The 23,761-nt window shown below is 37.2% G+C and overlaps 1 protein-coding gene and 2 long non-coding RNA genes across 4 annotated transcripts in view; 1 reads left to right on the top strand and 2 right to left on the bottom strand.

Moving 5' to 3' along the window:
- The window catches only part of LOC5577889 (E3 ubiquitin-protein ligase Mdm2), an 87,584-nt gene extending 83,180 nt beyond the window's left edge, over window positions 1-4,404 (top strand). For both annotated transcript variants that reach the window (XM_001663539.2, XM_021851542.1), the window contains one exon: window positions 2,946-4,404. In XM_001663539.2, coding sequence (XP_001663589.2) covers window positions 2,946-3,863 — 918 coding nt within the window. In that variant the 3' untranslated portion in view covers window positions 3,864-4,404. The remainder of the gene's footprint in view (window positions 1-2,945) is intronic.
- Window positions 4,405-13,635: 9,231 nt separating this feature from the next.
- LOC110674532 lies at window positions 13,636-14,325 on the bottom strand. Its single transcript, XR_002498957.1, has 2 exons — window positions 13,874-14,325; window positions 13,636-13,813 (listed from the first exon to the last, which is right to left on the bottom strand). It is a non-coding gene; the product is annotated as an uncharacterized LOC110674532 (long non-coding RNA).
- Window positions 14,326-21,029: 6,704 nt separating this feature from the next.
- LOC110678535 lies at window positions 21,030-22,123 on the bottom strand. Its single transcript, XR_002501692.1, has 2 exons — window positions 21,822-22,123; window positions 21,030-21,760 (listed from the first exon to the last, which is right to left on the bottom strand). It is a non-coding gene; the product is annotated as an uncharacterized LOC110678535 (long non-coding RNA).
- Window positions 22,124-23,761: the final 1,638 nt, after the last annotated feature.

Raw genomic sequence — 23,761 nt, 5'->3', positions numbered from 1 at the left:
GGGAATCATTACACAATCATGGATGGTTTGTCCATATCATGTGTATTTCTCCCCGATAAGCCACACACATGATCATTATTTATGAACTGCGTTTTTATCTTTAGCCGTTTGTTATTTTACATACAAAGGTATCGACCGTGATGATTTTATTTTGAAATTGTTTATCGGCATATCGGTCTATATTGCTCGAAGTAAGAGGGAGCATGGAGAAGAAAGCAATGAATACTAGATGGATAGGTACCGTAAGGGAACGGCGAGAGAAATTGGATTAGATGTTGAAGATGGCAAAATAAAATCATCACGGTCGATACCTTTGTATATAAAATGTTTTCATGATCTCATTACGCATACCCAAATCCAAAACTTTTAAAGTTTATATATAACATTTAGAAACTCATCGACCATACTCTAAAAAAAAATATCCTGGTAAAAAAAAAAAATATTTTCGTGTAATCTGTTAATTCATTTTAATTTATACATATATACATATACATATAATAATTATACATATACATAATATTTATACATATAATATACATAATACTAATGAATACATGAAAACGACTTGTTTAATTCACGCAAGGCCCTTAACAATAAAATCAGCAACAAACTGCGGTTCCCGTAATAATTTACACCGAAAAAAAATTTTTTTTTTCTGCTAAATGTGAAAATTGTGACATGTTTGAAATGTCATAACTTTTTTGTTTACCATCACCAAATTTTTATGGTAGATAGCTAATATAATGGACCGTTTTCCCTCAAAAAATTACGTTGGTATTCCGGGGTTTGAGATATTTGAGTTTTTGTGACAAAAATGATGTTTTTTAATGCAAAAAAAAAATTTTTTTACTGTGTGTATTTTTTTTGGAATCTTTATTTAGTTGTCTAACTTTGTTTCTTTAGTTGTCTAACAATCGAACGAACCGTTTTTGCTGTGCAGCTTTTTGAATATTTTTGAACCATTTTCACATACACCCTTTTGAAAAGTTAGTCGTGACTCAACTTGAAGATTTGATATCGGAAAATGACGATTTAGATGGAACTGGAAAACTGTGCAAAGTTTCAGCTCAATAGAAAAAAATGAATTAAAAAATTTACCAAATTTTGGTGCTGTTGCTTGGAATCACTCACTTATTAAAATTTGAGGTAAGCTTTTAATGGCTGCTGGTGAACGATGACTTGCGCTGGAGGGGCCACCTGATTGATAGGTTGCCGCATGAGGCGAGATTCGACAGCGACGGAAGTATGTTGATAGTAATCCTCGAAGCGAATGTACTCGTCTTCCTGCGCACTCACCGCATCTTCCGGGACTATAGCGGTAATTTCGTTGTGGTATTTCGAATACTCGTCGTACGCTGATTGTAATTTCGATTCGTACACTTTGAAGTTAGCTGAATCGATCGGGAGCTGGACATTTTCATAGATGCGAAGAACCTTGTGCATTGCCAGATTTCGCTGGCGATTTAGCGATTTGAGCCGAGCTGCTATTACGGAATCTGTTACGGCAGGTATTTGGCTGGCAACTTTGCCAGTTCCTTCGAAAGCAATTTCGTTTTCGTCGAAATCACGGAATTCGTTCTCCGACATTTTGTTTTCGTCCTTTTTTCTCACTGTTCTGCCTCAGCAGGAATCTTCTTCTTAGTATTGTTCTGCCTCAGCAGGAATTTACTTTTTCGCACTATTGTGCCAAAGCAGGAATTAACTTTCGCAATGTTCTGCCTCAGCAGGATCACGTTTCGGGAATCAGTTTCAGGGCGGCACGCACTCAAGAATTCCAGTCAGGTTCGATTATGGTCCAAATTTTCGGTCAGGAAAAAAAATCGTGTTTCGGTGGACTGTATTTTCGGGACTTCCAGAGTACGTTTCTTATCGAGCGGAATTTCGGATTTCCTTTCGGATCGCGGTCAGAAATAAATCGGAGTCGGAATTACATTAACCAAACTTAACTTTATTGAAATTTGCACGAACGCGTCGCGATGTTGCCTGTTCGGTTGGCGGGTGAACTAATAATGGCGTTTGTATTCGCTTTTCCCTCGCTTTCCTTCTTCGGTTCTGTCGTTATTTTTCGCGCGTTTCTCTCCTTCCTTTCCAAAAGTTCCAAACGCACATTATTGCGTTCAGCATTGTGCGATACGAGTTGGCGTTGCTACACTGAACGCTTTTCGTTTGGAACAATTTGGGTTGTTAATATCGCACGATAGGCCAAAAAAGACTTTCAAAATCCTGTATATGAAAAGGTATTTTTTGGACCATAATGTTTTTGACGTTGTAATGATAATCTTTCAGTTTTAATATCTGGTCTTCAAATCAATTTATTGTTATTAATTAGGATCGTAAATAATTTATTGAAAAACTTCAATGAAAACGTCACAAACAAAGGGTGCCCATTCCTCCCCGTCCCGTCCCCTACGTGTGGTACTCGTAGAATGTAAATGGAAATTTAAGGGCTCTTATATTGTATACAACATTTTAAAGGAATCGAATATTAGTTTATGTCAAACATTGACACTAATAAAGGAAAATTATTCAAATACGAACGACTACGTTGGATATGAATTTCACCCGGCATGGACATTAAGAATAATTGGAAACCGACAACAATAGTACTACATCAAGGAGATAAAGTAGTATCAAACAACATAGAATGGAACGCTTATGGAAAATCGTCTATGATTCATGGATAATTGTGGTATTACTAATATAAGACGATGATTTCACCAAACAAAAACACAAAATGATGATAAACTCAACATTAAACAGGTATAAACAATTATTTATTTCTATCATACGTTTCTATCTATGTTAAGCAATAAAAAAAAAACTAAGTATTAAAGTTGAAGAAATATTGAGAAACTTTATTGATACTGATTTGATATCACTTCTTTAAATGAAAATAATTATTTATTGTTAATTGCTCATATTCTAATAGATTATCTTATTTCTAGGTACGTAAAAGTTTATTTCCTCCGCGTCCAAAGCAGAAGCGTAAAATACGATCTAAAGAGGAACTTTCTGATAGCAGCACATCGTCATCATCGGAAAGACTATTGTCTAATATTTCGACAAATATAGTTAAATTAGATTCTAGTAAATTCCATGGGAAAAATATCAGTTTAAGCGGAAAAATATCCTTAAGTAGAGCAACAGACAGCGACAGTGGAAACGACATTGTCATTGAAAAAACTGTTTTATTTCAAAAACAATTGAGTGACACTGACACTGAAAAGAAAAGCAAAATAACGCAGAAGCGAAAAATTTCAGATGATTTAAATTGTAATGGTTTTAAAAAACGGTTTGAGAGCCAAGAAGGATTACCCGCAAAAATTGATAGTAAAAATCAGCAACTACAGTTGGATGTTTTCAAAGATTCTGGTTTTAGTTCGTCGTCAAGTCAAGAGTACACACTAATTACAGAAGAAAAACTTGTTTACGGTGAAATTTCTTCTCAAGAAACAATAGATTCCATTAGAGATGATTGTCCCATAGTTACAAATATTGATAACGTTGAAATTTTAAAGCTTAAAGCATCTTATCCGAAAGATAAACAACGCTATCCAACTCTATCACAGGTTTCGTGCTTATCAGCAGATTCCGTATTATTTTCACGTAAAAATGATACTGATGCCAGTGTTTTGCGCGAATCACAATCTTCAGATTTTAGCAAACTTATTTCCAATTCTGAAATCAATTTAGGTTCCTGTATGTTTTGCCTATCTGAACCTAAAAATAGCGTTTTTGTTCACAGTAACTTTGTGCATCTTTGTTGCTGCTATAAATGCGCCATGAAAGTTTGGAAGCAACGAAAATCTTGCCCAATTTGTAACTGCAAGGTGAAAAATGTGATGAAACTTTTTGTTCATTGAAAACGTGACTTTTGTGAAGTTTACATAGCTAATGATGGCCTTTTGCTTAGGACCAACTGCAGCCCTATCTTAATATGAAAGGAATGAAAATAGGCTTACTACATGTGGAATATCAAGCAGGCACGATGATACTCTATGCCCAGGGAAGTCAAGGAAATTTCCTTTACGAAAAGAACCTACCGACCGGGAATCGAACCCAGACACCTTCAGCATGACTTTGCTTTGTAGCCGCGTACTCTAACCACTCGGGTAAGGAAGGGAAAGAGAGCGAACTTCACTCCTTTGAGAAATTAGAAAACAACAGTGCCAGTACCTGTCAAAATTTTCCTCGATTTCCTCTTCGTTACCAACGAACTTAAGGTAACACACGATGAACTCACTGTGGCATCCATGAACAATCTATGTTAAAACCATCGTTAAAAAAATCTGTTTTAATATCATATCGATCTATCGGCATGTTGATACACTTTCAGTTCATCTCTGTCCGATAGAATGGGATTCATAATCCCAAAACTACAAAATTGATCATTTTTCATGAAAAGCAAACAGTTGCACTAACATGATAAACATGGCATGATAAACGATTACCGAACATCCTAATGCAATAGTGTCCCCACACGCAAACAAATTTTGTTGTGTAATCTACCGAATGTTTAACAGAACAGCAATGCTGTCACAATATTAAGTCCCATATACAGTGGCGCCTTTCTTTTGATGCGGTGAGCACAGAAAAAAACTACCTTCAATGATCCATTATTGACGGCGTAGCTAATAGTGGTTTCTGCGCTCGTGTACATACACATTACATGTCACCAACACTACTTAAAAATTGCTGGTGGAAAATATAAACAAAGATCAGCTGTTCCCAGCAAAATCAAATGGCAGTATTTTCAACCAGCAAAATTGCGCATGTGTTCGTGACACCGCTCGGCGAGAGTTCTATATTCTTTATAAACAAAATCAAAATTATCTCCGCGCTTCTCTAGTATAATCAAATTCTCTGATGGGTGGGTGTCCTTAAGATGTTATATACTGCTTCGCGACTAAAAACGGGTGAACCAACGTGTGAAGTTCGATTTTTGATCAACTTTGTTGCGTCGCGAGTCACTTCGCTATAGTGCGCATCTATGCCCTCCACCGTGTGCATTATGCGCACTATTGAGAATCGAGTTGTGACGCGGCAAAGTTAGTCAAAAATCAAACTTCGTACATTGGATAACCCATTTTTCAACGCGAAGCAGTATAGTTCGTACCAAATTAGAAAAATATTCATATAAAATGCGTTACCCCACCCACGGTGGATGTCAAAAATGAATATTTTCGGCGTAATGAAATTTGTGAATGAACCCGTGGTTATGGAAGTAACATTCTCTACTCGCTAAAAAATGTCTAGTCATTAAAAAAGCCTCAGCAAATAAACATTGTTTTATGTTGAAGGTTCTGAATGTCGACAACAAATAAATCAGTAAAATGTGTAAATATTTTTCATCACTTTTTTGTACAGGTAATGCCGTCAAACGCATGTTAATTTGCTTCCCATGGAAATTTTAAGTTTTTAGACATGATTGTTAAAGTATTAACTTATTAGATTTTGCCATAAAGTGCAATCTTCGGATTTATAACGATTGGAAAAAAAATAATCAAAAACTGAACTGAGATAAAATTATTAATAAAATTTATTTTCAGGTGTCTAATATATTTATATACTTATTTTATCCGAAATCCAAACTGATTATATATACAGACAACAATGTACCAGTACAACAAAGTACCAGTACCAGTAGTGCATTCACAAACCCCCAAATTGAGTGGAATGAACTTGATTATGTTTCTTTTCCCCGAACGCCAGTCCCCCGAATGACCCGTTTCCCCGAAAAATAATGCAGTTAGGCAGCGTGATCTACTATAGTTCTTTTGTTAACTTGACTTTTATTGCGAGCTTTGTGTTGTTGCCAGAGTAGACAATCGTCACCGTCAAATGGAAAACGTCGGCGACGAAACTAATGTTGTTTTTCTTTATTTGCACCGCCTGCACCGTTTTCCCACCGGTGTGCCAAAACTTGCACCCAAACCGTTCTTTTATTCCGCAGGTAGCACACCGTTTTTACACTCGATCGCCACCGGTGCAGAAAATCCTACACGCAACAAGCAACATAGATCGTTGCACGCCTGACCTAACCTCGAAACTCCATATAAAAAATGTTAACAATTCCAGCAGTGAATTTCAACTCCATATAAAAAATCTAAACATTTCCAGCAGTGAATGTCAAAGAGGAGGACAGAGCTTGATGAAAGAGGGACAGAGACGGAGAATTTTTCTTGACGTCACCATGCACTCTTCTATTCTTCATGTGCGCTCATTTACGGCTTAGCGGATAAAAAAAGGATTTACTGTCGAATTTCATTCGTTGCACTATCTTTAGGTTGGCTTCTTTTTAATTGGGCTTCCGGTAGGTGGGCTATAGCCCACTTAAAACGAAGACGAACGTCGCTTTATGACATAAAGCTTGATTTCTCAAAGTTGGTAGCCCTGAATTTCTATTGTATTTGATATTTTGACAGCTGTAAACTCAACCCGATTAGTGGAACTCTTTCACTAGGTGGGCTACCGGTTTAGTGCAACGAACGAAAGTTGACTGCATTTTAGAATTGAATATTTTTATTCAGTAAAATAAGACATATTCTTAGAATTTGGAAAATGCTACAAAAACTACAATCCATATTATTAAACAATAATAAGGGATACTATAATGCATGAGTATGTTTTATCTAGGATCACTAGTTTTACCAGTAAGAACTTTTACGGCTTATGTCATAAAATGGAATTCTTCATTCAAATGTCAACGAAATAGATTCAATTTCAAAATTGACCATGCCCCGCTTGAAAGAGTTGATGCCATCAAGGATCTCGGGCTCATCTTGGACGACAAATTGCGATTCAACATGCACATATCTATGGTCATCGCGAAGGCAAACACAATGATCGGCTTTTTGCGTCGCAACACTATGGAATTCACTGACGTGCACGCTTTGAAATCTCTCTATTGCTCCTTGATTCGAAGCGTTCTTGAATATGGAGTACAAGTTTGGGCTCCGTATCATGCAGTACACGTAACGTGTATCGAAAGGATCCAAAAAAAATGTTAGATTTGCTCTTCGACGACTTCCGTGGACTGATCCCGATAATCTACCTGCATATGAGCATAGATGCGCTCATAGGACTACACTCCTTGTCAAGTCGTCGCACTTTTCTGCAAAGGCTATTTATTTTTGACATTGTCAGCAATCACATTGACTGTAGCAGTGTTCTTCAATGCGTTAATTTTCATGCGCCCACTCGACAACTTCGCAACTTCAACTTGCTGTGGACCCCCGGACATCGTACTGCATACGGATTTCACAACCCGGTTGACAGATGTTGCAGATTATTCAATGTGTATGACGCCTTTGATTTTAACATTAGTAGACTAGTTTTTAAGGATTAAGGATCTTTAAGCAATCTGTGTGACTTTCTTGTCAAATATGTAGAATAACAAATAAAAAATAATAAAATAAAATTTGAAAAACAGGAACAAAATAAAATGACCCGATTTTGTCAGGTACCCCATTTGGTCAGCCTAAAATTCATCGAGGGGCTGACAAAATCGGGTCCTTACTGTAATCAAGTATTCTCAGATGTATTTCTAAAATCAACTAAATCCTGCAGTACCAGAAAGGTAATTTGGTCCTGCACAGCCAATTCAGATTACCGACCCCAGTAAAATTTTACTGGGTTTTGGAACTACGGTTTTTTCGGTAATTTTTATGATTATCGAAAAAAACCCAGTAAATCACAACATGTTTTGACTGATGGAAATTACTGACTTAGTCAGTAAAATTGTAGAGCGTTTTTACTGGCTTTCCAGTTTTCCATGCTCCATGCTTTGCTCTTCCAGATAGTGTTGTTTTTTTCAGAAATTAATACAAATTAAAACCCAATCGACATGAACATGGACATCGACATGCATTTTTCGTACGAATAAACATCTACGGTATGCAGGGGGGTGGCATGAGCCAATATTCACCAACCTAACATCAATTCAACATGGCGTCCAGTATTCTTGTTTTGATTATTTTGGGAGGGACAAAACCTATGTTTTTATGGGTAGGAGACATCAATGATACCTCGCTGATGCGTAAAACATCAAACAAAATGATGAACTAATGAAAAGCGTCGTCAAATACGACGATTCAATGCGATATGTTTAATTGCCAGAATCTAGCACTAGCAACGTATGAGCCGTATACTCGAAAATCAGGAGCAAGCTTAGGGCAAACCGACCAGAAAGTGGGTACCAAAACGCGAAGTACCAAAACGATGTGAGGAAGAGCCGAAATGTATGCAGGATGACAGCCGTGTCGGTCCTCTGACGGTATGCTCATATCACAGTGGAAGTAATCGAAAAATGTGTGACAAAATCATTATTTGGATGGTTTGCATACAAGAGGCAAACTCAATGATGCAGATAAATTTACCTCTTGTATGGAAACCAACTGAATTTACCAACGTAAGCAGTCCTAAGCCTTTTTGGTTGCTTAAAATGGTTGCGTTTCTCACTAAATTTCGACTACTTACCACGAGAAAGCGCAAAATAGGTGCAGAAAAGATTGGTTGCCATAGCCGTGTCTCCCGGCGCCGGACGATTTTACAGCAGGAGATTCTCATTTGACACTTTCCCGCATGCGCATCAGTTTGTTTTGATTTGATTTTGACGACAAGTCAGTAAAAAACATCAACTACTGAATAGTCGGTAATGGTTTTTACTGACTTTTCGGCCTGTTCGGTAATGCTGGAAAATTGGGTTTGACAGCTACCGTCGTTCAGTAAAAAGTAAAAATTATTACTGAACCTCAGAAGTTTTCAATCGAAAAGCTGAAAGTTCGGTATTTTTTATGATTTACAATTCGTACCCAGTATAAAAAATTACCGAACAAGCAAATCGTGATTGAGTGTGGTATAGCGTCACTATGATTTATAAGCATATTTTGTTCTGAAAAATTACCCTTAGTTGATCCATAACTGTGGGGTGACTGTACCCCAACCAGGCTAGACAATCGTCACCATCAAGTAGAAAACGTCGGCGACGAAACTAAAAGAAGCATCATCCTCGTCACTCAACCGGCGTCGGATGACGATTTGCCGCAGAGATCCGATCACATATACTACATATCACATACCAGCCATTCCATGAAAAACCGATCTAGTGGGTCTCCGAATTCCGTGAAAATTTGCTATTTTGTTCCTTATCCGAAATAAGGATACACGTATTTTTGGATTTTTTGATTAGGGTGACCATTTCCGAAATAGGGTGACCAGAAAAATCGCGATTTTGCAAAAATTTTATTTTTAATAAAATTATAACTTTAGAACCGTTCGACCGATTTTCAATCTTTTTGGACGAAATAAAGGCTAAAGATTTTGACTTTTCAAAAAAAAAATATAAAATTTCACAAAAATTGTGTTTTTTTAGATGAAAAAACTCAATAGTTTCCGTTTTTTCGTGTTTTGAAGGCCGCGGGACAAAAGGGGCTATCGCTGTTCTCATTTTTTCTTGAAAGTTCAGAAAATTTTACGTATACTGTCAAATTTTCAGCGATGTATGTTTTTTAGTTTTTGAGATATATTTTTTTGAAAATAAATAAAAAATCAGTCATTTTTTATCGACACACACTGTAGGTCTCAGTGCATTAGATTTGTAATGTTTAAAAAATATTATAACTTTTGAACAGCTTAACCGATTTCCAATCTTTTTGTATGGAATGAAAGCTTAAAATTTCAACTATTCAGACAAAGAACAAAAATGTGACCAGCGCGTGATCATGCTAGTTTTTTGAATAACAACAATGAGCGGCCCGCCAGAAAACGTCATTCGAACGTCTGGTGAAATGGCTTATTGACATGGTCATGTATTAAGCATTTTTCGTGACAATAAACATCTACGGTATGCCCATATCTCAGTGGAAGTAATCGAAAAATGTGTGACAAAATAATTATTGTTTGGTTGGTTTGCATACAATGATGCAGATGAATTTACCTCTTGAGTGGAAACCAACCGAATTTACAAACGTAAGCATCACACTCAATCACGATTTGCTTGTTCGGTAATTTTTTATACTGGGTAAGATTTGTAAATCATAAAAAATACCGAATAATAAGTAGTTTATGATGAGCATAACGAAGAGAGGGAAGCTCAAGCTAAATAATGAAAAGACATGATCACGAGGGAATAAAATAAAATGTTATCATTCATGGCGGAACTTCGAATTTTGTTTATTGTTTAGCACATTTAAGTAGGCTGCTAGTCATGAATTCTCAATATTCCATGATTACCGAATCTGCACAGATGCAAATAAATGTTAGAATAAGGACTGTTCATTTAAGAAAGTGGACACCTAAATATTAACATTTTGGTGTGAAAATTCCATAAAAACAAATAAAATTTTGTTTCAGTGTGTACTCAAGTGTTTATTTTGACAGCAGACAAAAGTTGACATAAAAAAATTATAAATTCCAAGCGATGGGTCGAATTGACATGGCGACTCGCAATTTTTTTCTGCACAAATGATCGAATCCATAAAATTGCTCAGAACTACGCCCCATTGAAACATATTGGGCAATAATCAAACGGCATCTTAACAAGGATGGAAGAGAAGCAAGCTCCATCGATTTTTTCAAGAAAATGTGGTCAGCAGCACAACAAAAAGTTCCGAAAAAAGTTGTGCAGAACCTTATGGGAGGTATCACGAGAAAAGTAAGAGCATTCTCCAGCAATGCTCAATAAAAAAAAAAAAATTATGTGAATTTGGTCGAAATTACGTTGATTTCCATGTATTTTAGGTAAACTCATGAATTTGTTCGAAAATAAACAGTTTACTGTAAAAAACACGTGTCCACTTTCTTAGATGAACAGATAAATTACATTTAAATTCATTTAGGATATTGCTGACCTACTGCAACTAATCGATATACAAGTTTCCCGGAACATCACAACCGCGGATACCATCTTTGTTTACACAATGTATTTCAAGCTGGTATGAACCTTGCACATACCTTGAATACTCTTCAAATGATATGTAAGCGCTACACAAATACATTGTATTCAATACCAACATGATGAATACAGGGTACAAATAGAATTAATTAGAATGAATATTTGGCTAATGTATGTGCAAATGCACCTGTATTTAAGGGGTCTGTTTTCTTGAGTGTAGACATCCCTCTGTAATTCTTTTGGCCATATTTTTGGGATTCTTGCAGGAATTACTCTGCGATTTTAGCGTGTATCTCCTTGGGATTTATTTATCCTGGAAATTGAATTCTTAGATTCTTTTTTCGGAAATATTACAGAAGTTCCTACTGAAAATTATTGGGTTATGCCGTAGATCGGATTATTAATTAAGAACAACTGTTCTGCTCAAAGGTTGGGAACGATCTAATTCATAAATTTATTTAACGTCAAATTACATCTATTTCATGGCTTGCTGGTTCATCAAGCGCCTACTCTTCAACACTCCTCCTCGATTGGTGAACTCCTACTGCGTCACGGAATCTTGCCAGCTTCTGTGGTGCCAGCGGCTTGGTCAGCATATCCGCTACCATTTGATCGGTGGGGCAGTAGCGGACGTCGATGATATTGTCTTCGTGCAGTTTGCGGACAAAGTAGTATTTTGTGTCCACATGCTTCGAACTGTTGTTGACCTTCGTTGACTCCAACTGTTTGATACAGGACTGGTTATCTTCGTGTACCAGCACCGGGGTTGAGACATCAACGGAGAAATCTTGGAGCATCCGGACGATCCATGTGAGCTCCTGACAGCACTCGGCGAGCGCCACGAATTCGGCTTCGGTACTGCTGAGCGCCACGCACGTCTGCTTGCGCGAACCCCAGTATATTGATCCGCCGCCGAACAGGAACACGTATCCGGAGTTTGATTTGTGACTGGCTGCATCGCTTGCCCAGTCTGCGTCCACATAGACCTCCAAACCGGAATCCTCGGCCTTCAGCGTGAGCTTGTGGTCCATCGTCGACTTCAGATAGCGAAGGACACGCTTGGCCTCCGTCCAATCGGCTTGAGATGGTGCACTTACTGAACGTCCCAGAATGGCTACGGGTGCAGCGATGTCCGGTCGAGTGTTTACCGCCACGTACAACAGACTTCCTACCAAACTTGCGTATTGGTCGTTGTTCGGTAACATCTTCTTCTCCTCCTTCTGTTTTAGGTGGCCAGGAGCCAGGGGATATTTCGATGGCTTCGCTTCAACCATTCCGAACCTCTGCAGCACCTTTTGGATGTAGGCCTTCTGGTTGAGTGTGAAAGCCTTACCATCACGTTGCACTTGGATTCCGAGAAAATGCCGGATGTTGCCCAACGAAGAAACGGTGAAGTGCTTGTTCAGGTCCCGCATCAAGTCCTCGTACTCCTCCTCGCTGTGGCACGCGATAACGATGTCGTCCACGTAGATCACAAGGTACGTGTTGCCTTGAATACCGCTCCGAACGTAGAGACACGGGTCGTGGGCGGACTGCCGGAAACCCATCTGCTTCAACACACCGTCGACCTTCTTGTTCCAGATGCATCCGGCTTGCCTGAGTCCATACAGGCCTTTCTTGATCAAGCAAACTGCATAGAAGTTCCTACTGAAAATCCTAATGCAACTCTATAAGATATTTTTAAAGGGTTCTTCCAAAGATTTCCTAGGGCTCTAATAGAAATCCTTCTGGAATTCCTACGAACTCTGAGATTCTTCTAAAAACGTTTCTAAGATTTTACCGGTAATACTCATAGGATTATCACAAAAATGCCTCTGAACTCTTACGAAAATCATCTGAGATGCTTTCGAAATTCTTCTGAAATACTTTAGACAATCCTTCTGGAATTCTCCTAAAAAACCTAAGTAATTTTATGCCTCAATATTCTTATACTTCTGGAACTCTTCTTAAAATCCTGTTGGAATTCTTCCGGATATCTTTTAAGGAATCTTTCGGAAAACCATATGAGATGTTTTCGGAACTGTCTGAGGATCATCTGAATACTTCCTGTGGTGATAAGCGCTCTACTCATATACATTATAGGGGAAGTGGTGGTAAAATGAACAGGGGTGGTAAAATGAACACCGTGCATTTTACCAGGGGTGGTAAAATGAACACCGTGCATTTTACCGAAAAAAAAACAAATTTCGATGAATTTTCATCACGCACGAACGATTTAGAGCTTAAATCGGAGTGTTCAAGTTGATACGTAAGTCAAATAAAGTGAAAACATCAACGAAAACTAGAATTTTAAAAAACCACGTTTGAAAATTAAAACTGACGTAACTTTTAGCTCGGAAGACTTGAAATTTTTCAGTGAGGTGAATATCGTTGTCATATGATGTCAAATCTGATACTTTTGGAATCCTTTTTGAATGGGTTACACTCATTAATAGATACACGCTAAGAAAATATAATACTAGTTGGCTTAAATATCATACTAAAATCATATTCGATCTATTCACTCATTGTGATGCATATCGGCGTTATAAGCTTTGCTAGTATAAACGGGTTTTATTTCGGTCAATGTATTTTTGGATATTAATCAACCAATGTATAAAGCTCTATTATCCTATAAACTGTTTATAAATAGCCATTTTAGTGCGGTCGATGTAATCAAAAATAATCGGAAACTGTTTCTTATATTATTATCAACACATTTATTAGTTTTATAAGGAACTGGTCTATATTGCTACTATTTACAGCTGCTTTTTCAAATTTATTTTGCTTCCCGACATTGACTGATCCGGTCTCCTGCGCAATGCCACTTCGATCTCGCAAAATCCATCATGCTCGGTGAATTCAGTTCCAGAATAGTGTCCCGATTTTTTTCCGATTTCTTCACGATTATCGCGATGGGTTTCTTCCGCACAAAATCAACTGAAAAGGTTTCATATCACGTTTACTGAATGGTTTAAATATTATAGCCAGCCAACTTACCTTTCAACAGCTTTTTCGGCTGTAATTTGTACAGTTTTACGACACGCTGGAACTTCGGAAGATTTCCTTTATTTGAGGTTGGTTTGTTATTTTGTCTCCAAGAGTTTTCACATGCTGCTGAACAGGATGAAAACATACTCTGGGTATTTAGGCACCTTTTCGTGAATATTATGATATTTTTAATGAACGCGACGCGACTTACTTGAATAGCATGAATTAAGTAACCGAACAGAACGAGATTGATTTTGCAAAAGTCCAAAGAGTAGCATGGGTGGCTACATATGCATGGTAAAATATATAAAAGAAAAATGCATGACAAAGTATAAAATAAAATAATCCAGAGAATATTTTTTAAGTATCGCAACGATTAAATGAGGAAAATGTTTGAAAAATAATAATATGCATGCTAACTAGTATAATCGCTTTTCTCCGTGTATATTTTCGGTAAGACAATAAAAATTTCCAGAAATATTTGTTTTACTCGCGATTTTTGCATGATATTCATTTTACCCACATAGTGCAGGTAAAATGAACATTTACATCGTTTTTTGCTAGCGCCAAAAATATGTGAATATTCAGCTATTTTAGTCTGAATTCATACCGCTTTGGATCCCTATTTTGGATGTTGTGGGATAGAACTATACAAATTCCTCGTTTTTCTATTAGAAACACGATGATTTCCTTAAGGTGTTCATTTTACCGCCCCTTCCCCTACCCTTCTTACAGTACACACCGAATGGTGCCATGCCTAGCACATGCTCTGTACAGCAGCATTCAGTCTGGTATACACGCTCGATCTATGAACACGCGGTTACCACAAGTGGCGACGAGGTGAAAAATGATTAGGAAGTACAAAATATTGTTTTTGCAATTCCGTTGCAAATCAATCAACTTTTCATTGAGAAGTTGATCAACATAACGGCCTACTTTTCGTACCAATGGAAACAGTACTGAAAAGTGCTACTTTTCAGCACTATTTTCGCACAGAATAAGTACAATTGCATCTGATTCTTGAGCTTATTCTACGACTGGTGTGAGGTGAGAACTGTCGGTGTCGTATAGCGAGGTGACAATTCTCGACTCGAGCGAAGTAACTTTCAGTTTGGTTTACACGGCGAGTCACTTAACTAGAGGATGTAGACTCTGCGATCAGGTTCCGACACAGCTTGGCGATTCGATCGTCCAGCATTTGTAGTCAGCTACTGCCTGTGTTTCCATGGTAACATAAATAACACGGCACCGCTAAAACGTCAGAGAATGAACGCGTGCATTTGTCCATAGGGAATATAGATATGCATTATGCATGATACCGATGGGAGTGAGAAAATTTTTGACATTCATAGGTACAACTGTATCACAGCCTACGTGATTGAAAACTACTGAAACTACGCATGGCTGTATGCCCATGTGGGTTCTCTTGAAATTTTTATTTGTGCTCTCAGAGTTCATCCAGTTAAAACGGCATTTTTCGAAATAGCAAAAAATGTTGTATGCAGCTCGTTGCAAAACTCGATTTTTTCAGCACTCGTTGTATTTATCCAATTCGGCGAGCCTCGTTGGATAAATGTATAACTCGTGCTGAAAAAATCATCATTTTGCAACTTGTTGCATAAATAACTATTGTAGTGTTTTGTGGAAATTGGTACGGTTATGAAAAATTAGTTTTTGTTAACAAAACACGCAAATGTGAATCAAGAGTGCGAAAGAAATTATATTTTGATTATGTGGTACCTAATTACAATTGTTCGATCAGCGGTGTGATGAAAACAGAGGCATTTGGCTGGCAATCGAAGACCTTGACAAAGCAAATGAGAAAGGAATGCGAAAAAATTGAAAGCACTATTACATTACATTACAAGCGCTATACATTCAACGCATGGTGAGACGATATCTGGTGGTAGAAGGTATGTACGGTGCGTTCTGGGCCACAATGGGCAGGATAAATGGATTGGTAACTAAAGTTGAACCATTAATAAGTGTTCATTAATGTTGTGCTCAATTTCAAGTTTTGAACAACTTGATGTGGGTTTTATTGTGAATGAACGATTCCGTATATTAAGATATATTGGTTCAATTGTCCCAACTACGGTGATTCCATCGAAAAGCACTATCTTCAAGCCAACTTTGAAAAGTTTTCTAACCGTGCAGTGATTAATAAACTTTGAAAAGGACTCGCAGCAAATGATAAGGAATACAGCTCGAGTGTTACCAGAACTATGGCATTTTTGCTAGTACACTGCGAGGTTTTACACAAGTATTGTACAGGATGAGACCACTAAGTTGTTAAAAGGAGGATAAGGACGGTTCTCTGTTGGACGCTACTGGCCTGATTGATCGAGGTGGAGAGGCACATGCATGTTATGAGATACCGTCTTCGCCAATGAACCTTTTTTTCAGTCGTTTTGTCCACTGATCTACAGCGACTGATATAGCCTTAATATTCCTAAAGGCCCAAACGCAATGATAGCGGAACGGCAACGGAATGCGGAACCGGTTCGCCAGCATGAACTACAACATGCTTGTCGACATGGTGTTGATTCACTTTCATTCGTTGATGGGTCAGTCGAGATAGTGTGGTTCATGCTGGCGAACCGGTTCCGCATTCCGTTGCCGTTCCGCTATCATTGCGTTTGAGCCTTAAGGCTAGATAGCGTTTGCAATTATAATAGACCATTTCCGTGAAAATTTTTTATTTGCTTATATGCTTTCTTTCATTATTTTAAACAAAGTTTCTTAAGGAACCCATATGTTTTGAAGCCCCTAACTATTGAAAAACAATGAAAAACTGGCGGCACGACATTTGACCCCACGGTCTCCCACAATTTATTTCAGAACGATGCCCGTCAGACCCTTCTCTCTTCCCACCACGGTTGGTGAATTTTTGATCAGATGACTGTCACCCGTGACAGACGATTTTTTTTTGTGTTTTTGTTTTGGTTTTATTGAATATGGTACTCGTCGCCGCCGGAGAAGTGCACCAATCCATGATCCCGTAACCCGTGCTACAGGAGGAAGACAATTGTCCACATCATGAAGCGAAACAGGAATCATCCCAGAAGCATTTTTTATCATTCCGCATGAGGGAAAGTGTACCACACAACTTTGCATCACAGTCAGTCGACAAGTCCGGTTTGCTGTATGAGAAGCCGCCAGCGACGGAGAAGTCCAATCTGCAGGCAGAATCGAATGTGGAAGAAGCTCCGGGACCAACAGAGATGCAGAATCGGAACAATAAGAAGCCGTTGCCCTGGCGGATGATTCAGTCAATAACACCGGAAGGCCATCGAAAAAGTAGTGGATTAGCAAGCTTCTCCCGTCCCAGTTGCATAAGCGAAACAAGGAACAACAATCCGCTAGTCAGGTCTCCCATTAAATGTTGTCATCCACCGCAATTTCTCAGCTCCAATCAAGTGCAATTATTTCCACATGTAGGGTGCCGAGCTACTTGGGCACTTCCACTTCACTCTGGCATTGTAGTTTTTCTCGGCCGAATCGTCTGAAACTTTGCAATAAGCAGCTTTTCAATACGATGCATATTGAAAAACCTTACTGCGTTCATTCACAAATTTCATAACGCTAAAAATGGATTCAAAAGTTTCAAGAATAGGATCCATCTCCCTATACGTAATTTATTAAATAAATGTCCGCAATAATTGTGCGTTGTGGAACATCTCGCTTTCCTAAAATACGTCACAACTCACAAGTAATTATTTCTCGTAAGTATTTTGTGCGGAGAATGGGCCCGTTGAGCAATTCGATACCCGAGGTACCCGAGAATCACAACATCACAAGCCCATTACAGTTCAGAAATACACACAAAAAGAAAATGTCTAATGTTGTTAGAGATGATGTATGTTTTCGAAAAGTTTGCTTTTCTTGAACTAACAAAAAGTAGGGAGCCAGATCTTATTCATAGAACTTTTGCTCCACTGTCCTAAATACGTTTTTAAGAGCATTTGTGGCCACTATATTCGATGTATTCAAATGCTTCTTATTGCAATGTTTCAGACAATTTGGCAGAGAAGACCCCTCTATGCCAAAGTGAATCATGGAAGAGCTTAAGTATAAATATTATTAGGGTGGATTTTTACCCTTGACGAGTTCGCTATTTTGTGCCTATGGTTTTGTATAATGGAGCCGATGAGAATTATTAAATTAAAGAACACATTAAATAACATTCAACAAATGTAGGCATTGAGCAAATGGAATACCAAGTGTGTATTTTATGTCAGTATGGGAAGAAACTAAGATTCCCAAAAATTACGAAGAACTCAAAATTGCTTATTTGAAATTGAAATTGTGTACAGCTAATATCACATATTGTTAATAAGGAAATAATTCTGTTAGAAATTTCATTGCTACTAAATTTGGGGCTCATTTATAATCTGTCTCGTTGAGCTTGTTTCTTTCGAATTTCCTAGAAAAATCTCAAAGATTTAAGTAAGTTGATCGAAAGTGTTTATCATTTAATGACCACGGTATTAACTCAAAATTGACAAAAATGTCGAATGTGATAAAAATGCAGTCATGGGCAGTTAATTTTTCTTTGTAAAAAAAATATATGAGTAACGTAACGGAAAGAAGAAGGGTACCAATATCAAAAGTTGTGTATATACCAGTAGATTGGATAAAGGAATAATTCGAATATTTTAGATTAAAACGAATAATTAGATTGCCTCTAGTATAACCGATTTTGAAAATTCTGCTACTTATCTTATAATTAAAAAAAATGAGATTCCTTACGCGTCATAAATTTTTTATTATAAATTTTCTTACAAAAAATCTTACTATGGAGGGATGGGGTCGAAAAACCGCCAGAATTGTCTTACGTAATCAATAAACAGTCCCTAGGCTTAAAAAGATTAATACCAAATGAATTGAGTGAGTGAAAGTAAACTTCTTAAGGCTAAACTCACAGTGGCGTGTTGAGCCCAAGCCAATCGCTTATTTTTTATTTCGAAACACAGTCACCAGTAAGGAGAACTGTTCATCATCATTCTGGAATGAAACGAGAAAGAGACTAAACAGGAATCAATAAATCAAAAAGAAGAGTTTTCAAGAGGATTTTCAAATAATCCGACGATCATTAAAGAAACAGTTTCTGGGAATTTCTCTTGACGTCACGGCAAGAATTTCTGATTGTAGTACTATTGCATGTATTTTTTTCTTAATTTTCTTCAAGAATTTCATCAAATTATTTCCGAAATTACTTTCAGGTATTAACCCGAAGATTTCTTCAGGAGTCATATAGTGATTTCTTACGGATTTCCTTTAAGAATTTCGTTCAAGATACCTACAAGAATTCAACCTGCTTTTTTCCAAGGAGCATCCGAGAAATTGCTTAAGGAATCATGAATTTCTACAGTAAAACCTTCATATTTTAAGAAATTTCTCCAGGAGGTCCTAAGTTGTTCCATTCATCAATTGATTTCTTATAAAAATTTTCATGATTTTCTACAAATTTCTTTTTTTTTCATTAAACTATAAAAAAAATTCAATTGAATAGCTTTTTTTAGAAATTACCTACAAATTACAGCAATGGCTGTATGGATTTCATAGACATTCCTACCAAATTTTCACTAAGGATTTTGTTAAATTTTCTGCATAAATTTCTTTACATATACCTCCCTTGATGCCTCCAGAAATTACCCCAGAGGTTCCCCTTCAATTACAATACAAAGAATTTATCCAGGATATATTTAAGAAAAGTGTCCAGCAAAGTTGCGAAGGAAACTTTTAAAGAATTAAGCCTGATTTGCTACTGAAAAGGAATCGCTAAAGAAATTTCTCGCCGATTCCTTGCAGAAATTTTCTACAGCGACTCCCATTTGAACTGACAGTTCTTTTCAACTGCGTACTGCGATCAGTAAAAAGCGCATTCTTGATCGTTTCCTTGCAGAAATTTCCCATGCATCAAAATATGCCGACAAATTACTTGTCAGCAGCAAATCAGGCTTTAAGCCTGATTTGCTACTGAAAAGGAATCGCTAAAGAAATTTCTCGCCGATTCCTTGCAGAAATTTTCTACAGCGACTCCCATTTGAAGTGACAGTTCTTTTCAACTGCGTACTGTGATCAGAAAAAAGCGCATTCTTGATCGATTCCTTGCAGAAATTTCCCATGCATCAAGATAGGCCGAGAAATTACTTGTCAGCAGCGAATCAGGCTTTACCGAAAAAAAATCTGAAAAAGATTAGATAATTTTTAAAGGAAATCTTAAAGCATTTCTAATGAAACTGCTGTAGGAACTCATCTTCAGGGTGAAAAAATGATAAACAAAATTAAATAGATTGCTATTATAATTATTGGAAAACTAATCAATCATTTCCTAGATATTACATTGGACATTCTAAAGAAATTTCTTGAAAAATATCTGATATCCCTATAGAAATTGTGTATAGATCGAAAAAGTAACTGGATTTTTTTTTTAAATTATTTTACGAATTCGGGTGAAATATTAATAGCTGAACAATTCGGTGATGTAAAATAACATAATACGATATGTCGGATATATTTTTATAAAAATAATATATTTTAAACACTTTTTTTTTCGATTTTTCAGGCTGGATCCAGAAGTTCCAGCCTTGATGGGAGTTGGGTTTGCTAGAAAAAAATCGATTAACGAATTTCTCTAAAATATTTAAAAATTGTGGATTTTCTTGAAAGAGTTCCTGTACAAATTGAAGAAATCTGCAGTACAATAAGTGGAAAAGTAATTGGAGAGGAATGTCTGGGATAACCCCCATTCCTATAACAATTGCTGAAGGTTGTAGCAAAGACGAGAAATGACATACATGTTCCTTGCTGTTCCTCAAAATTGTATGACACCAAGTACCAATGGATTAAATGCAGTACAAGGAGTGGTACCTAATAGTATACCTGATAGTATTCTTGAAGAATACTCTGTAAAAATTACTAGAAGAATTATTTGTGAAATAGTTCCTTGAAAAATCCGTGGAGAAATTCCTAATAAAAGTAAAATAGTCACGCAGGTGTCTGAATTCATCCACGAGGTTAAAAAGGAATAAAACTACTTCAGAGACAATTGTGGTGAAAAGAGACATTAGAGACCTTCTATTAAAAAAAGATAATTTTCAGGGACTTGTATTATAATAGACTGTCTTTAAAAGAGATCTGCTACCAGCCCTGCAAATAATTATAAATACTAATCCATGCATCTTTATTACCATTATTGTTTTTTTCAACCGTTTGCAAATAAATGAATGAGTTTCTGTTTTCTGGGAGAGGGAGGATTTTAATCTCGTCCTCATCGGGCAGTGCGGTGGCTTGCGCTTCATGTAAATCCTTGATATGTTGCTGCCAGTTCTTGTCCATTATGACCGCTGGCGGGAGTAGGCGGGCATAGCTAATAACTATATTCAGGTCAACGACCAACTAGCGGGCCACCCACACCGTTACTATAATTGGTAGTTGGACTAAGTCGAGATGTCGTAGTACTGATGATTCTTCTTCCGGTAGCTTGGCTTTCACTTTGCTGTCCTTGATGTCGACTTTGCACATCCGCACCAAATCTTTCTGTCAGTTGGGGACTTTCTTGTAGGTTACTGAACACGTCATGCCGAATATGATGTATCCGTTTCGCAGTCCACCAAACTTTTTCTGGTCGGCGGTGTCCGAGACGTTGAATGATACGAATGGCGCACAGGCACATCTTTTTCAACTCACCGGTTATATGCCGCTTGTAGAAGGTAGTCCGTTTAAATGGTGCTCTTTGCATCACGACAAAATATCGAAGGCCATAATTCCACCGAAAAACTGCGCCCTCATCTGGAAGAACTACGACTAGTTGTCCAAGAGTTTCTGGTCCATCCATCCTTGTTGTCTCCTCTTGTTATGCAGCAACTAAAAGCACCACTTCCGACGATACTGGTAATAATGGAAAATAGCAATTGGTTCGGCTACGACGTGAAAAATGAAATTTACTTACCATGAATAATCGAAAAAACGTGATATTCTTAAAAACTGATCGGGAAAGAATAGAAGTTTACATATATAAATACTAGTTATTTTTGACATTTCCAAAAAGTAAATACAGCTGGGAATAGGGTTATCAGTTTTTACGATTTTTCTAATATGGCCGACATGGTGAATACGAAATTCACCACTGTTAGAGTTACCATTTCCGTTCCGCATGTCTGAAAAAGTGGTGAAATTGTCAATTTTTGAAAATTCATATAAAATTCAAGAATTCATAAAAAATAAAAAAACTTAAAAAAATGATCATTTTCAATTATTATCTTTTGAGGAAAAATATAAAACGATGGTGTTAAGTCTGACGGAAATGGTCTATTCAAGCTCCTGGTCTTGTTTCATCTTTAACTTCAGTTGTCAGGCTAAACAGTTTAATTTTTGAAGGTGGATGCGAGTAACTGACACTGAAGAAGATTGCAAGTGGTAGTCGAAATAAACGCATCTGTCCACAAATAGGCAATCGAGGTGGCTCAAAGCGTTCGTTATATACACTCAGGCAAAAAAAACTATGAATATTCATTATTTTCCCTTATGTTTATTAGCCACAAGAAATCGGTGAGTATTTCATTGATTCACCTTATGAATTGATCTGAATCATGCCAATGTGGCATCTTGCTTATTTCATAAAACAGCATTATGAAAATTGAAATAAAAATTTAAGAATTTCTTCTATCAGCAGTATAAACTACATTACTTTTTATGTCACATATTATTGTTTAATTATTCGTTATTATATTCAGTTGACAATGCATTCCATTCAGAGTATTGACAGAAATTTCAATGCGTTCTACTACCTAATTTAGATAAATGATTAGCTAACGTGTGGAAATCGAATTTCCAACTATTTTGCCGTATTGTGAGTATCACATTAATACGTAGCAAAGTATTACTGCACATCGAGCTGTGACGTGTCGAGGAATGAAAATTCGATTTTCACACGTTGGTTACCATTTTCTAAAACAGATATTGAACAAACTGGGAATGTAATTATTCGTACTACAATATCTACAAACTCGACCATTATTCTCCGTTTATTACAATCTCAATTTCCATTTTCGATTTGAAATTTTTTGGATCCCCGTGGTTGTACATTGCTGAACTTCTGAAAAAGTGACACAGTATGTTGGATCTCAACGATGGCGGTGATTTTGAGCTGCAATTGTCATAATAACAACCTTATGAGTTTTTCACATTAGAGACAGCTATGTGAATAGTAAGGCGGAATGAAATTGATATACGTTAATTAAGTATAACTTACTTCTCAATTATGGTTTTCATCAAGCTAATATGAAATAAATAATAGCCTTATGATGTATGGTTTCATTAATGGAATGACCAATGAAAGCAATGGAAATCATAAGGCGCGCAATGAAATTTGTATACTTTCATTATGTTCACCTATTTTTTTGATTATGATTATCATTCCAAAGGTATGGAATCCATATTAGCCTTCTGAAATCGGATTTTATGGAATTTTCAATGCATCATAAGGCAAAATTTATGGAATTCGTTAACTAATTTGCCTGAGTGTAAATGATGTATATTTATTTTGAACACTGCGAAGAAGGTCAATGGGGGGGTCCCGTAGCCTCGAGGTTACGCTTTCGCTTCGCAAGCGGAAGGTCATGGGTTCGATTCCCAATCCCCCCACACAAAAACTCCGTCCAGCCACCTGAAGACGCCGCACGAAGGACCGTGTATTGGGGAAGAACACAACCATCCTTCGTCAGTATCGGATGGTGACTGAGACACACTGACCCTCTTTGTAGGCTGTTGCCTCACACAACACATAAACATGCAAAATGAACCACCGCACACCAATGGATTCGATATGGATATGGATTGGACCAACGACAGCACTCTCCTCTACCTGCTCGGTATGAGAGAAATAGCAAT

The sequence above is a fragment of the Aedes aegypti genome, chromosome 1, assembly GCF_002204515.2.
Source record: "Aedes aegypti strain LVP_AGWG chromosome 1, AaegL5.0 Primary Assembly, whole genome shotgun sequence".
Taxonomy (NCBI): domain Eukaryota; kingdom Metazoa; phylum Arthropoda; class Insecta; order Diptera; family Culicidae; genus Aedes; species Aedes aegypti.
The sequence above is the reverse complement of the archived record's forward strand: the minus strand, read 5'-3'. Positions and strand labels throughout refer to the sequence as shown.